Source organism: Genypterus blacodes, unplaced genomic scaffold (genome assembly GCF_046128005.1).
Source record: "Genypterus blacodes isolate CSIRO-AG114 ecotype Tasmania unplaced genomic scaffold, CSIRO-AGI_Gbla_v1 ptg000030l_1, whole genome shotgun sequence".
Taxonomy (NCBI): Eukaryota; Metazoa; Chordata; class Actinopteri; order Ophidiiformes; family Ophidiidae; genus Genypterus; species Genypterus blacodes.
The window spans coordinates 5102501-5115011 of record NW_027466843.1 but is presented as its reverse complement, the minus strand read 5'-3'; the positions used below and the strand labels follow the sequence as shown (position 1 = coordinate 5115011).

The 12511-nt window shown below is 42.6% G+C and overlaps 2 protein-coding genes across 2 annotated transcripts; one reads left to right on the top strand and one right to left on the bottom strand.

The window, feature by feature from the left end:
• Positions 1-2250: 2250 nt before the first annotated feature.
• Positions 2251-6332, bottom strand: serping1 (serpin peptidase inhibitor, clade G (C1 inhibitor), member 1). Its single transcript, XM_076145384.1, has 11 exons — positions 6203-6332; positions 5844-5891; positions 5463-5571; positions 5188-5349; positions 4654-4953; positions 4346-4561; positions 3870-4013; positions 3409-3612; positions 3070-3209; positions 2735-2957; positions 2251-2610 (listed from the first exon to the last, which is right to left on the bottom strand). Exons 2-11 carry the CDS (start codon positions 5889-5891, stop codon positions 2363-2365), a joined length of 1794 nt encoding a protein of 597 aa, XP_076001499.1. The 5' UTR covers positions 6203-6332; the 3' UTR covers positions 2251-2362.
• A 1250-nt stretch (positions 6333-7582) lies between these two features.
• Positions 7583-11548, top strand: tmem134 (transmembrane protein 134). The gene is made up of 8 exons (XM_076145803.1): positions 7583-7782; positions 8452-8708; positions 9063-9130; positions 9234-9320; positions 9452-9528; positions 9910-9954; positions 11030-11083; positions 11179-11548. Exons 2-8 carry the CDS (start codon positions 8496-8498, stop codon positions 11259-11261), a joined length of 627 nt encoding a protein of 208 aa, XP_076001918.1. The 5' UTR covers positions 7583-7782; positions 8452-8495; the 3' UTR covers positions 11262-11548.
• Positions 11549-12511: the final 963 nt, after the last annotated feature.

Sequence of the window (12511 nt, the reverse complement as noted above, 5' to 3'; positions counted from 1 at the left end):
CAAAACGTTATCACCATACTGATGTAATACTGTACATTGTGATGGTGTGTGTCCTCACACTGTTTGAATGCCCATTTCTGTTTATTAATGGTGTTTAAAAGTTCAGAATGGAATAATGAAAAGTTTTACCCGGAACCTTCAGAACGACGTGGTTACTTGGATTCAGTAAAGTACCACAAAGTACGATGAAGATTATGTAAACGACACACAGTACAGAGCGTCATGCTGAGTCACAGGTCTCTCTTTCTGAAGACTGTTTTGATTGTGTTGTGATCTTTGATCTTAATGCAGATTGATTTGAGATTTTTCTTTGCACTGCATCCCATTATGACTAATTCTAAGTTCTGATGAGCAATATCTTTTATTTCGCTGTGTGCAAAAACAAGCTAAGTACAAGTATTCTGAGAAATGCTGGCGGTCCACCAAAGGAAGCTTGAATCTGTGTGTGAGTCAGTTTGGTCTTGCGTGACACCGAGCAGCTCCTGAGCCATTGAAGCAGGAACTAAAATGCGTCCTGGTTCCGTGGTTGCTGAAAACATTCTGAAATGTGCTCTGGAGTGTTTTCATCAGGTGGATTCTCTCTTGTTTGTTTAAATGCTCCTGAACTGTGGGAGTTTTACTCCCAGTTTATGTGTGACTGTCATTGCGCCCCTGCACTGTTTCTTTGGCTCATGCTGTCAGTTGGTGGATGGCCTCCAGGAGTTTCTAACTGTTGAATGGATCTGTCTGCTCATGTCCTCGGTGTCCTTCGACAACCTTCTGAATGTCTCATCACTGACTGTAAAAAAAATAATCCTTCAGTGGTGAATTAGGTTTAGAATCAAAAGGGCTTGGGTGTTAGCAAAGGTTGGAACTAAACTGTGTGATGTAACAATGAGCTTCAAAACATTTGTCATGAGTGTTGGGCAAAGATGGGGGTATTCTGTACTTTGTCTATGCACATCAAAACTCTCAGCACGACAGCAGTGAGATAATCAAAACAAACTTCAATCTGATGTTGTTATCCCTGCATCACAGATGCATGTTTGGGATTTGGAACACTCACTACCTTCCTGTCTCAGCCTATGACCGTAATCAAATGGAGTTCGCATTTCTGGATGGATGATTGTTTATTCTGTCTCTCAGTCTGTCTGAGATTCTGTGGTTCTGTTGATTTGTTTATATTTGCAGGATTTTTTTTGACACCGTCTATTGACTCCGCTTTGCTCATGTAATCAGTTTATCTGCAATACGGCTGCATGTTTAGCAAACACCATCAGCTTGTACAGAACAGAGTGCGACCTTGGCTGATTCTTCTTCTGAATGCTGATGTGTTTATGTCATCCATTCAATCTCTTTGCTGTGGATTTGTTTGTTTGTGAATAAGATTATTCAGGGTATTTTGGCTCAGTTTCTGTGCTTTACCGAGCAAGATGTTGCTTTAAAAAAAACAAAACCTTTACTGTCACAGATTTTGACACTTGTCTTCCATAAATTGGTATCAGTGGTGATGATGCAGGAATGAGATGTGGAAGTCACTACTGCAGCCCCCCCTCATGTCAATGTCAATCACACGGTATGACTGCCATCCCGTGGTGGATTTGTGTAATTACTTCACAAAATAAATGTAAGATGTTTCAGTGGGTGTACGTGTTTCTTTGTATGACACAATACAACATGATTCCAGCTTCTAATAGATATATTCTTGACAACTTGGGCATTTCTATGGTTTATTATTATTATTGTTATGATGATTATTGTTATTGTTATGAAGTTGTATTCAAATGCTTAACTCATAAACTACTTAAAGCTAAATTAATGTGAAGAATGTGGCCCACTAAAGCACAAATGAATCTCCTGAAAAAAGCAAATGTTTATAATGAATGACCCTCATAATTACTTGGCTCTGTCTAGTTGCTCTCACTACCTCCACCAAGGCCGTTATGTCTTCAGTTGTCTCGTAGGTTGGAGATGATAAAGGGAAGAGGCCATTAAGTTTAGGTACCGGTAATTACCACTTGGGCAATAACTTTTAAACGCTAAATCGTAAGAATCTAAATTCTTTCTCCACTGAGTTCCTTTGAACAATCTGCATAACTCTACATAGATTTGTTGTATTTTCACAGAATTTAACGTGTAGAATGTTTGGACCAAGCAGAACAAAAGTTAAATCGACATTTTCTGATATTCTGCATCATTTTTTTTTTATCAAATTTTAGTGGTAGTGGCTCATTCTTCAAAGAGCTGAATGAGACATGGAAGAACCGGAGGTTAGGGTCATGGTTATTTAATAAGTTTCATCATTGAGAGACGGCGCCATAATTGCAGGATTCCTCGGCCTTGGCGGAGGTCTGCTCTCTTTCTCTCTCTCTCTCTCTCTCCGTCACGGTTCAGTCACTCTGCCCATGAAGAGCGGCACGTCGGCCTGGTCGCTCCACAGCAGCATGATGAAAGGTCGCAGGGCAGAGAAAGACGGGTAGCTGCGAGCGAAGAACATGGCGGTGGCGGCGCTGGCCTCCACACCTTCTTCGGTCAGCGCCAGGAAGGCTTTGTGTCGGGCATTGTCCAGGACCACCTTCTCTTCAGAATTGAGGCCACACATGTTGGGACTTTCAAAGAGCGATGACAGGCCTGGTTGAGTAACAGTCCGAACATCAAAACCATCAGATAATAGAGGGAGAGGGAGAACTTACAACATGGTGTCAGATATGTAAAGCAGACAGACTTACAGACAAAAGGGAAAGGATGTACTCACCTAGTTTCCTGATGAGGTCGATCATATTGGTCTCTAAATTCAGTTTGATTCTGGGTAATGTGACCTCGACGTTTTGAAGAGAAGAAGCGCTCAGTTGTTTGATCATGTGACGAATTGCCACATCCGTCATCTTCTCCTCCACCATCTGCAGGCTGGACAGCGTGTTTGTCCGCGGCATCAGGATGTAAAGGCTGACGTCGTTCGAGAGAGGCAACCTCACCACCTGACGGCCAAAAGAGTACAAATGCGTTTATGTGTGTGTGTGTGTGTGTGTGTGTGTGTGTGTGTGTGTGTGTGTGTGTGTGCCAGGGTGTTTTGGTGGGTGTGTACGCCACCTTCGCTAGGACTTCTGGGATGTTCTCCATAGCTGCCGGGTATTTCAGCTCGTAAAGGACGGGCACTGACACGAGGTCGCCGTTTAGTTTGGTGAAAAGTTGGGGTTCTGCGCCCTCTTCAAATTTTGTCTTCCACTGACCTGACACACACACACACACACACACACACACACACACACAACACACACACACACACACACACACACACACACACACACACACACACACACACACACACACACACACACACACACACACACACACACACTCACATGCAGACAGGATATTAGTTACCACCATCTCCACGATGTCCATAACAGGAATGCATAGACTAGTCACCATTGAAGGAGACGGCGTTGAGCATCAGCAGCTGAGTGTCACTTGGTACGTCGTCGATCAAACTTGTGATTTTGTTGTTGGTGTAGTTGGCCACCCAGCTGTTGATCATCTGCAAGTTCTCCTCACTGTCATCCAGCAGCTTGACGGGCTCAGAGTCGTAGAACTCCATGGACTGTGCGGTGAAGGAGTCACTCAAATTCAGAGCTGTGGAAGAGATCACAATGCTGCTTAGACTGAATCCGGCTCCCTTCTCTCTATCTCTCTCTCTCTCCTCTTTCCTCTCTTTCTATATGAAAAAATGATCTCCAAAATCCCCTTTAACCTGTATGCACAATGGCATGTACAATATCTGTTTCAATAAAAACAAATTGCAAAAAAAAAAAATAGACTGAATGCATGCACAAGTTTCGCTCCGATTGCATTTGTCTTAAGGGATCAGCTGCTACAGTGTGGGAGGTTACATGGGTTATAGTAGATCTGGGAAGCTGTCAGCACAGAGGTGGTCAGCTTCTCCCTCATCCTCTTCATGGCACTGTGGACACAGTGGAAGCCGTGAGGCACAAAGAGGGCCGCCTCCATGGATTTGCGCGTGTCGCCCCTGGCACCTGAGGGTAACAGGCAGCAGGTTTCAGCGATTGTCGGGGAAATCAGCGTGATTGTGTTACTGTAACATGGCTTACAGAGAATGTTCACGTCTAAACCATCGAAACTGTTTAGCTTGTGAAAATATTCCTGCCACAACAAGTTCTACAAATGACATTATTTGAGTCCTTCACCATCTCTTGGTAAACAACAAAGGTCTCCAATGACATTGTGAACCTATTTCCACATTTCAGGAAGGGTTAAATATCAAAAGTGACTTCAGACGTTTATAGGGTTAACCAGTTGCAAATTCTTCAGTTCAATGCCCAAAGAATTTCAAAATAAAGGCAAATACCTAACAGCAAATAGTAGAACAGCTGGTTGATGCTGATGGGAGAGAAGAGCAGGTTGGCAGAAGGTTTTAATCCTCTGAGTTCAGCGTAAAGCCTCATGGAAAACTCTGTGACAGACTGTTTCAGCACAGCCTCGGCCGAGCGGCTGCTGGTGTCCGGGCAGGACTCCCATGGTGTGTTGAAGCCATCGCAGGAGTGAGGAGTAACAGTTGGACCAGCTAGAGAATCGTTTAGATGATGATTCAAGAAAACGTCTTCATCAAGGCAGCAAAACCTCATCAAGGCAGAAGGAGATGTTGGCCAAACTTACCTTCCACCACCAGATAGATGGTGCTGAACTTCTCCCCCTCGGCCGTCTCACACTGGTAAATCCCGCTGTCCTCGATGACGATGTCGTGAAGTATGACGCTCCACTCATTATTAAACGGATAAAGCCATTCCAGTCTCTGATCTCCGCTGGAGACTTCCACAGGGTGCAGCTTCGTCTTCTTGTCGCTCAGCGTCTCTTTGTACCAACGAGCAGGGGCCTCGGTTTGGACGTGAGGCGGGAAACGGCACGGAAAGGTCACAGAGGCGCCTGCAGTCGCTGTAATGGTGAAGCCAAGTAAGGCTGTGGGGGAAGATGAAGGATGGAGGTGAAGGTTCCATTGAAAGGTGTAACAATCGCTCTGGAGCAGTATGCAGATAAAGAGTGTGTGTGTGTGTGTGTGTGTGTGTGTGTGTGTGTGTGTGTGTGTGTGTGTGTGTGTGTGTGTGTGTGTGTGTGTGTGTGTGTGCGCGTGCGTGTGCGCGCGCGTGTGTCTGTCTGTCTGTCTGTCTGTCTGTCTGCCTGCCTGTTCCTTACCTTCAACTATGATGTTGTATGTCTGGCTCAACTCCATGTCGTTCAATTTGAGCACACACTCATACTCGCCCTGCGTGGACGCAGTGACACGGGGAATAGATAGAAACAAGCCATTCTCTCTGACAACATAAGAACTAGGAGATTCAGGAGATAACAGATTACCTGTTATAAGAAAGAAGAATAAGCTCAATCAAGAAAAGGTGTGGACATTACAGTACTCAGCAATATGAACTCTACAGTGATAGCAGCCATGAAATGCTGAAACACAATAAGACCGTTATATTTCCAGGTGAAGGACGCTCCAGGGAAATCTGCTTGGATGGAAACGCAGGGAAGCTCCACTTTGGAAGCAGGTATGACCCGGAGGTCTGTGGATGAGGAGAGCTGAGGAGAGACACGTAGAATATAACATCAATAAGGACCTAAAAACTGAAGAGAGATGACATCAGTGGGCCGTTCATTCACCCCAGTCAAACTTTCTGGCAAGGATTTGAACTCCTTTTATTTGCACGGCTTATTACCATTCACATGACCAAAAAGCTCTAAGAACGTGTTCAGCTGAAGAGAAATTGATCCTGTAGACGGCTCCAATTCAGATTAACTATTTGTTCTCCTAAACATTGTTGCTTAGAGACAGTTTGTATGTACGCGTATACCTCAAAGATGAGCTGCAGGAAGACAAAGTACACGGTGTGATGTCTCATCTAAAGGAGAACAGGGAAGAATTGTGTTGTCAGCTTAAAGGAGGTTGTATTGCAACAAGGATTTCAAAATGAATATGACACTGTGCCTGGATGAAAGATCAATATGTGACGCAATCAGTGAGAAGTGATTTCAAACATCAGACTGATCTTTAAGCCATAGATTTGATTTTAAAACAAGCAGAGAGATCAAATGATCTTTAATACTGACAGAAATAGAAGGGAAATCTGTTTCTAACAACGGTACAAAATGCAAATTACTTCAGTTCACTTGATTGGTTATACAACAATAAATAATGATAAAGAAAACTCACTCTGCCTGAATTTCCAACAGCATCCAAACTCAGAAAAGGCACCAGTTTGACCAGTAATGACTCTGAATCTACCCAGTAAAGCGACCATTCATTCCTTCTGCTCACTTCTGAATGTCTGTTTTACTGCAAACAACACTCACTAATCTATGATTGTTGGTTTAGAGATGTTTGTTTGCAGGTCTTCTGACTTTCTGGAAATCACATGGTTCACATGTTGGCAACGGCTACAAGGTTCCCGGTGGGATGTAACATAATCCCCCTTTTAATATTGTTCCTGGACATATTCACCAAAGTTTGTTTACCTTCCAATTCTTAACAGGGGGGGGGGGGGGGCTGCTTAGGAGCATTTGGGGGGGATAAGAAGTTTGTATAGATCTTATTTCCATGTGCGTAAATGTGAAGATTTGTTAGTAAAACTTTTGAGTCTGGAGTGTTTTGGATCATTGCTTTGTGCCTGGTGGGCTGCACACACACACACACACACACACACACACACACACACACACACAGAAAGAGAGAGAGAGAGAGAGAGAGAGAGAGAGAGAGAGAGAGAGAGAGAGAGCAGTCAGGGCAAACACCAACTCATTTCAACACAAAAAACACACTTCCACTACCTTTTTTGGAGAAAACTCATAAGATATCATTAATCATCAAAGTCAAACAGACATATGTGATAATATTTGCTTTATAAGAAACTTTTAAAACTGTAATGACTGTTTGCTAGCGTAGAAAAAGTATTTCTGCTTCTATTAACATTTACTGAGTGACATTTAGTCCCACTGCAGACCACTGATCAATGATTACACAAACACACTGGTATTTCATAATCGTTTCGGTTGACATTTTGCTGCACCACCTTTACTGTGCAGTGTGCAACTTCATCTTGGCACCAGCTGGGTGGCAAAACAGGAATTTTATTTGTAATGCATAATTTGTACTTTGTTGGTACTTTTGCAAGAAAATAGATTTAAGAACAGTGGAACAGCAGCCACGAATACAAAAAAATATAGGAAAGAAAGCAATCATAAATAAACAAAAAGGGGTCAACTAAATTTACCAAAGCAATTGTGTGTAATGGGGAAAGAATGGGAAGCTTTTGTGAGCATCCACAAGGTTAAAAGATTACAAAAGATTCAACATTTTGAAAAGAGTTTGTGACAAATTTATATTTATTTATGATGTATTATAAATTAAATTAAATTAAATTAAATTAAATTAAATTAAATTAAATTAAATTAAATTAAATTAAATTAAATTAAGTTTATTTATACATTTATTTATTTATTTATTTATTTATTTATTTAGATAGCAAGGAACTGCTCGATCGACAACCCGACACTCGATTTACACGGATCCATGGGGAAATGCGTTGGGCGGAATCAGGCATGAACAATCGAGCGCTGCAGTGGAAGGAGAGAAAGACGCTGAAAAGTTTTCAGAAAGTTTCAGGAGCACAAAGATTTCGATCGAAGCTTTATACTTAATCACCCCAGACTGAAGTAAATATGTGAGACGTTACATTAGGACGTCGAGTGGACAGCGAGGACTCCAGCCGCCGTGGAAAGGCTTTATTAAAAAGAGTAAGTTTAAGTCCCGGTCATCTGATCGGCTAGCGGAAAGAGCCGAAAACAATAGCCGAGACCTCAAACAAGCTAACGAGACTTTACTTCTCTCCCCGCGCGCTTTGATAGGATTTATGATTTAATTACACACAGAAAGACGCCTTTAGTTGCTATTTACCGACTTTCCGAGCAGATTCAGTACCGCAGCTTGGTATATAGAGGTTTAGGGAGGATATGGAGCGTGTTGAGTCTGCGCATGTGCACGAACCCGTACATTTAAATTCGCATTAAGAGTGATGTAAAATGACGTATTCCCCGTAATAACACAAAGATAAGCATCAATTCCTACAATCATCTATCCCGTCAGTATTCTCTTGTAACGCGACGTGTACGAAGCATTTACCTTTACAATGACATGTTAAACATCATTCTATAATAAGAAATACATATTGTAATAATACCACAATAAGTATTATACGAATACGCCATTAAAAGTAAGGTAACTCCACTATATTAGATGATTCAGACTGTTTACATTGAGTCATTACAGGAAGTTGACAGTAGCAATATGTTTGCTCTGTTACTGTCCACGTCTTTGCTCTGTGACTGTCCTTGTCTTTGCTCAGTTACTGTCCTAGTCTTGTGTCTCCTCCTCATCATGGTGTGTCTCCTCTTCCCTCTCTCCAGTGAGCGTCAGGCCCCAGGACCACAGGGCGTGAGAGGAGAGCACAATGGCCGCACAGTTCAGCATAGACGACGCCTTTGTCCTGGAGGGAGACGAAGAGGGAGCTGTGTCTGACGGAGAGGCGGAGGGGTGGAAGGGCAGAGAGAAGGACAGAGACGGAGGAGACATGACTTTTGGTCCTCTGACTTTCTCCAAACCTCAGAGTCTTCCCTCGCCCGCCGCCTCTGGCACTCTTGAGCACAGCAACCTGAAGTATCAGGTCAGGACTTATTCACACCTGGAGACACTTCAAATGTTCATATCCGCTAAAGTCTACTTCTTCCTCCTTTCTTCTTTCCCTCATTTCTCTTCCATCCTTCTGTCTCTCCCTCTTCCCTCCTTTCTCTCCGCCTCTTCATCATCCCCTGCCTCTGTCCTTCCTTCCACTCCTGATGTGAAAGCAGGAGAATCTGCAGAACAAACGATACCAGGTTTACATTTCCCAGCAGCACTAAACTCCTTTACGTCAGTGTGAACACTCTGAGTTTCTAAACTGAATGCAGCAACGTTTATTTATTGTTTCCTTTGTACTTCTGCCTTCATTAATGACTTATTTCTTTCAACCTGCACCTAGAATCTGGAAAATGAAGACGTCTTAGGCAACGGTGGCAATTCCTCTTTCAACAACTTCTTCAAAATCAGGTGGGACACGCAGACAGGAGCTCTGTTTGTCTTTGTCTTTGTCTTCCTGCTCTGTGAGTTTGAAGTGACTGACAGGTGAACTCTGCCTCTCCTGTGTCCACAGCGACCCGGCCACTCTGTCTTACTGCAGCTCCCAGTGGTCCTTCAGCACCTTGAGTTCTGTCACTCATCTGTCTGCACACTGCTGCGGGTAATTTGGCTCAAACACACACACACACACACGCACAGGCTTACACACAGGCTCACACACACACACACAGGCCCACACACACAACCCAAGCACCAGTACACTCATTTAGAAGATCCCAATGTGTTGCTCAGGTGGATTTCTCATCCGCTGGTGAAGAAGAACAGAAGAGTTGTTCTGGCTTCTTTCCTCCTCCTCATCACTGGAGTCGGTGAGTTTTGTTCCTGCAGCCTTTTGAAGAGAATATCAGAACTTTCTCTCCTCCAGTTTTTCTAGATTTCTTATTCATCAGTTCACTCATTCGTCAGTTTGAATTATTGATGAATCTACACATTTTGTTTTAAAACACAGTATTAAACTCTAAGCTGACATTAATTCACCAAACACGCTGCAGAATCCTGTAGTTAAGCAATTTTAGAGTCATTTGTTTGGCGTGTGACGTGATTTCCCACAACTCACAGGGTGAACTTTGTCCCCTTGTTGATCCTCCGTGTGTAACTAACACGTTCCTGCAGTCGTATCAGAGTGTTGATGTCCTGTTCAAACATACATAGCAGTCATCTCATCGTCTCCGTGCTTTGCTTTCTCTCAGCCCTTATTTTCACAGGTGTGGTCATACAGCTGAACCCTAACGCAGGTAAGAAGGAGACGCTTTGATTGGTGCTCATTTAGGTTTTACTACAAGTCAACTTGGCACAAAGCCCCCCCCTCTCTCTCGCCCCCTGTCTCTCTGTGTGTCTCTCTCTCTGTCTCTTTCTCTCTCTCCCAGTTTCTCTCTCTCTCTTTCCCTCCCTATCTCTCTCCCCATCTTTCTATCTGTCTCTCTCTCTCTCTCTCTCTCTCTCTCTCTCTCTCTCTCTCTCTCTCTCTCTCTCTCTCTCTCTCTCTCTCTCTCTCTCTCTCTCTCTCTCTCTTTAAGACCAGTAACTACAATAAAGTTCATGAATAAAAGCTTCAGTCAGACATATTTGGGTCTCTATTGTCCATCAAACACAGAGACAAACAGTGCGAAGACAAGTCAGGACAGGTAGGCTTGATATCAGGTTTGATCTCTTCTGGTGAACAAACGTGTATATGTGGGCTTCTGCTGTAAACAGCTCTATCTGTCTCTTTCTCTGTCTCTCTCCCTGTCTGTCTGTGTGTGCGTGTCTCTCTCTCTCTCTCTCTCTCTCTCTCTCTCTCTCTCTCTCTCTCTCTCTCTCTCTCTCTCTCTCTCTCTCTCTCTCTCTCTCTCTCTCTCTCTCTCTCTCTCTCTCTCTCTCTCTCTCATCTGGTTTACCACCAGGGGGTGTTCAAGTACTACAGTTTGACAGCCGCTGGCCTTGAATATTGGATTAAACTCAGTGTTGGTCATTGGTTAGTTTCATATACTTTTGTCAGCAGTGTGGCAGGAGGGGGCAGCAGGTCCTACTGCTGCTTGGCCCAGTTCAGTTGGAACTCCGGACATGAAGAACAGCAGTGTGGCCTCATAAATAGATTACTATTGATCTAAACAGAAAGAAGGACAACCTATTAACATTTAATCCAGGCCCGGTCGGGTCAGTCTGTGCTCATGGTCTGGTTCTGTTTAGAACTGGTCCCAGATCATAAGCCAGTCTTCTAGTTCAAAGGTCAGATGTAACCGTGTTTGAAAAACAGATCAAGCTGAAACTTTCAAGTGAGTTGTGAGGTTTGGTTAATGGAGTCCTCACTGTGTGTCTCTCTCTCCACAGGTGTTTCCAGTGCAATCTTCTTTGTTCCTGGATTTCTTCTCTTCATTCCTGGAGGTAAAGAATTGTTTGTGAAACCCTTTCACACCCTTTATGTATATTTGACTGAAAGCTGTCGCCATATTTAACAGGATTCCTTGTATTTGTTCCAGTGTACCATGTGATCTATATCAGCTGTGCTGTCCGTGGAAGAAGAGGCTTCAAGTTGTTCTACCTGCCTTACTTTGAAAAATGACATTTTACAAGACTCAACATCTTCACTACATCTCTTTTAAGCTATCTCCGTATGATGAATTGTGTTTTTTGTCATTTGTGACAAAAAGGTCTTTTCCTTTATTTGTTTGATCCTGTCATTGTGATGACCACTACTAATTTAACCACTCAGTGCCTCGATTATGTTTCCACTACACAAACCGACTGTGTCTGTATGTGTACATGGATAAGAAGGAGATCGGCCCTGCCTGTGTTTTCTGTGTGAATAATGACTGTGAAATTACAATAAACTTTTTTGTACATTTTAAATTGTAACTGTTGCATTAATGTCCTCCCACAATACGTTGCTGCTAGTTGATGTAAAACATTTTTAAATTTGGTATGCAGGCAAGTTTGTGTATTTCACTTCACCACAATTATTCCCTGATACTTAAAGCTTGCCATTAATGAAATCATAGCATAATTTGAGGTTTTCCTTATATATTGAAAGGCTTATTTTTTTCATTTATGTAAATCATTTGCTTAGATATTACTTATTTTTGATATCAGCAATGTGAATAATTCTCTAGTGAATGTTTAAATGTAAAGAAAAAACAACAGAAACAAGAAAAGAGCTGAGGAAAAATGCCGACAGAATGTGAAAACGAGAAAAAGGTAAAGAAAGAATGAGAAAAAAGTGGTGGAGAAGTTTAAACTTCTTTTTATTTTTCAAACAATTATCTACTAAATTGTATGATGTCAAAATCTTCAGGTACTCTATACTTTCATGCCCTCAGACTTTCAGCTTCAGACACCAAATACTTTCCAGGCCTTCAGGGGTTTATCTTTCAGGCACTTATTCAGCATAAAGCAAAAAATCTGAAGCGTTTGCATTCACAGCACATTTTCTTCAGGAAATTCATTTCTCAGGTGTGATCCTTCAGTGATTAATGGTGACTGTTGAGCCACCACATAGCCTGTGGGTGTGGTGACTAAGTGATTTATGGTTTTTTGACTGAGCAGAAAAGCCCATAAATGATGAGATAGTGCTTTATCTCTAACTAATTTCTGTGAACACATGGAGAGTCCAGTAAGTCAAAGATGAGTCTTTCATTGCTGTGTAACGAGAGATCAACCATGATCTAAAACAGAGGTCTTCAACCGAGGTCTTCAGGGAGTCCCGAGACCCTTAGGGGGTCCGCGGAAGTACTGCAGGGGGGGTGCGGAATTTGTGGTTGACAAGACAATTAATTTTTTTTATTTTTTATTTTATTTTTTTTAAACCAACTTTTT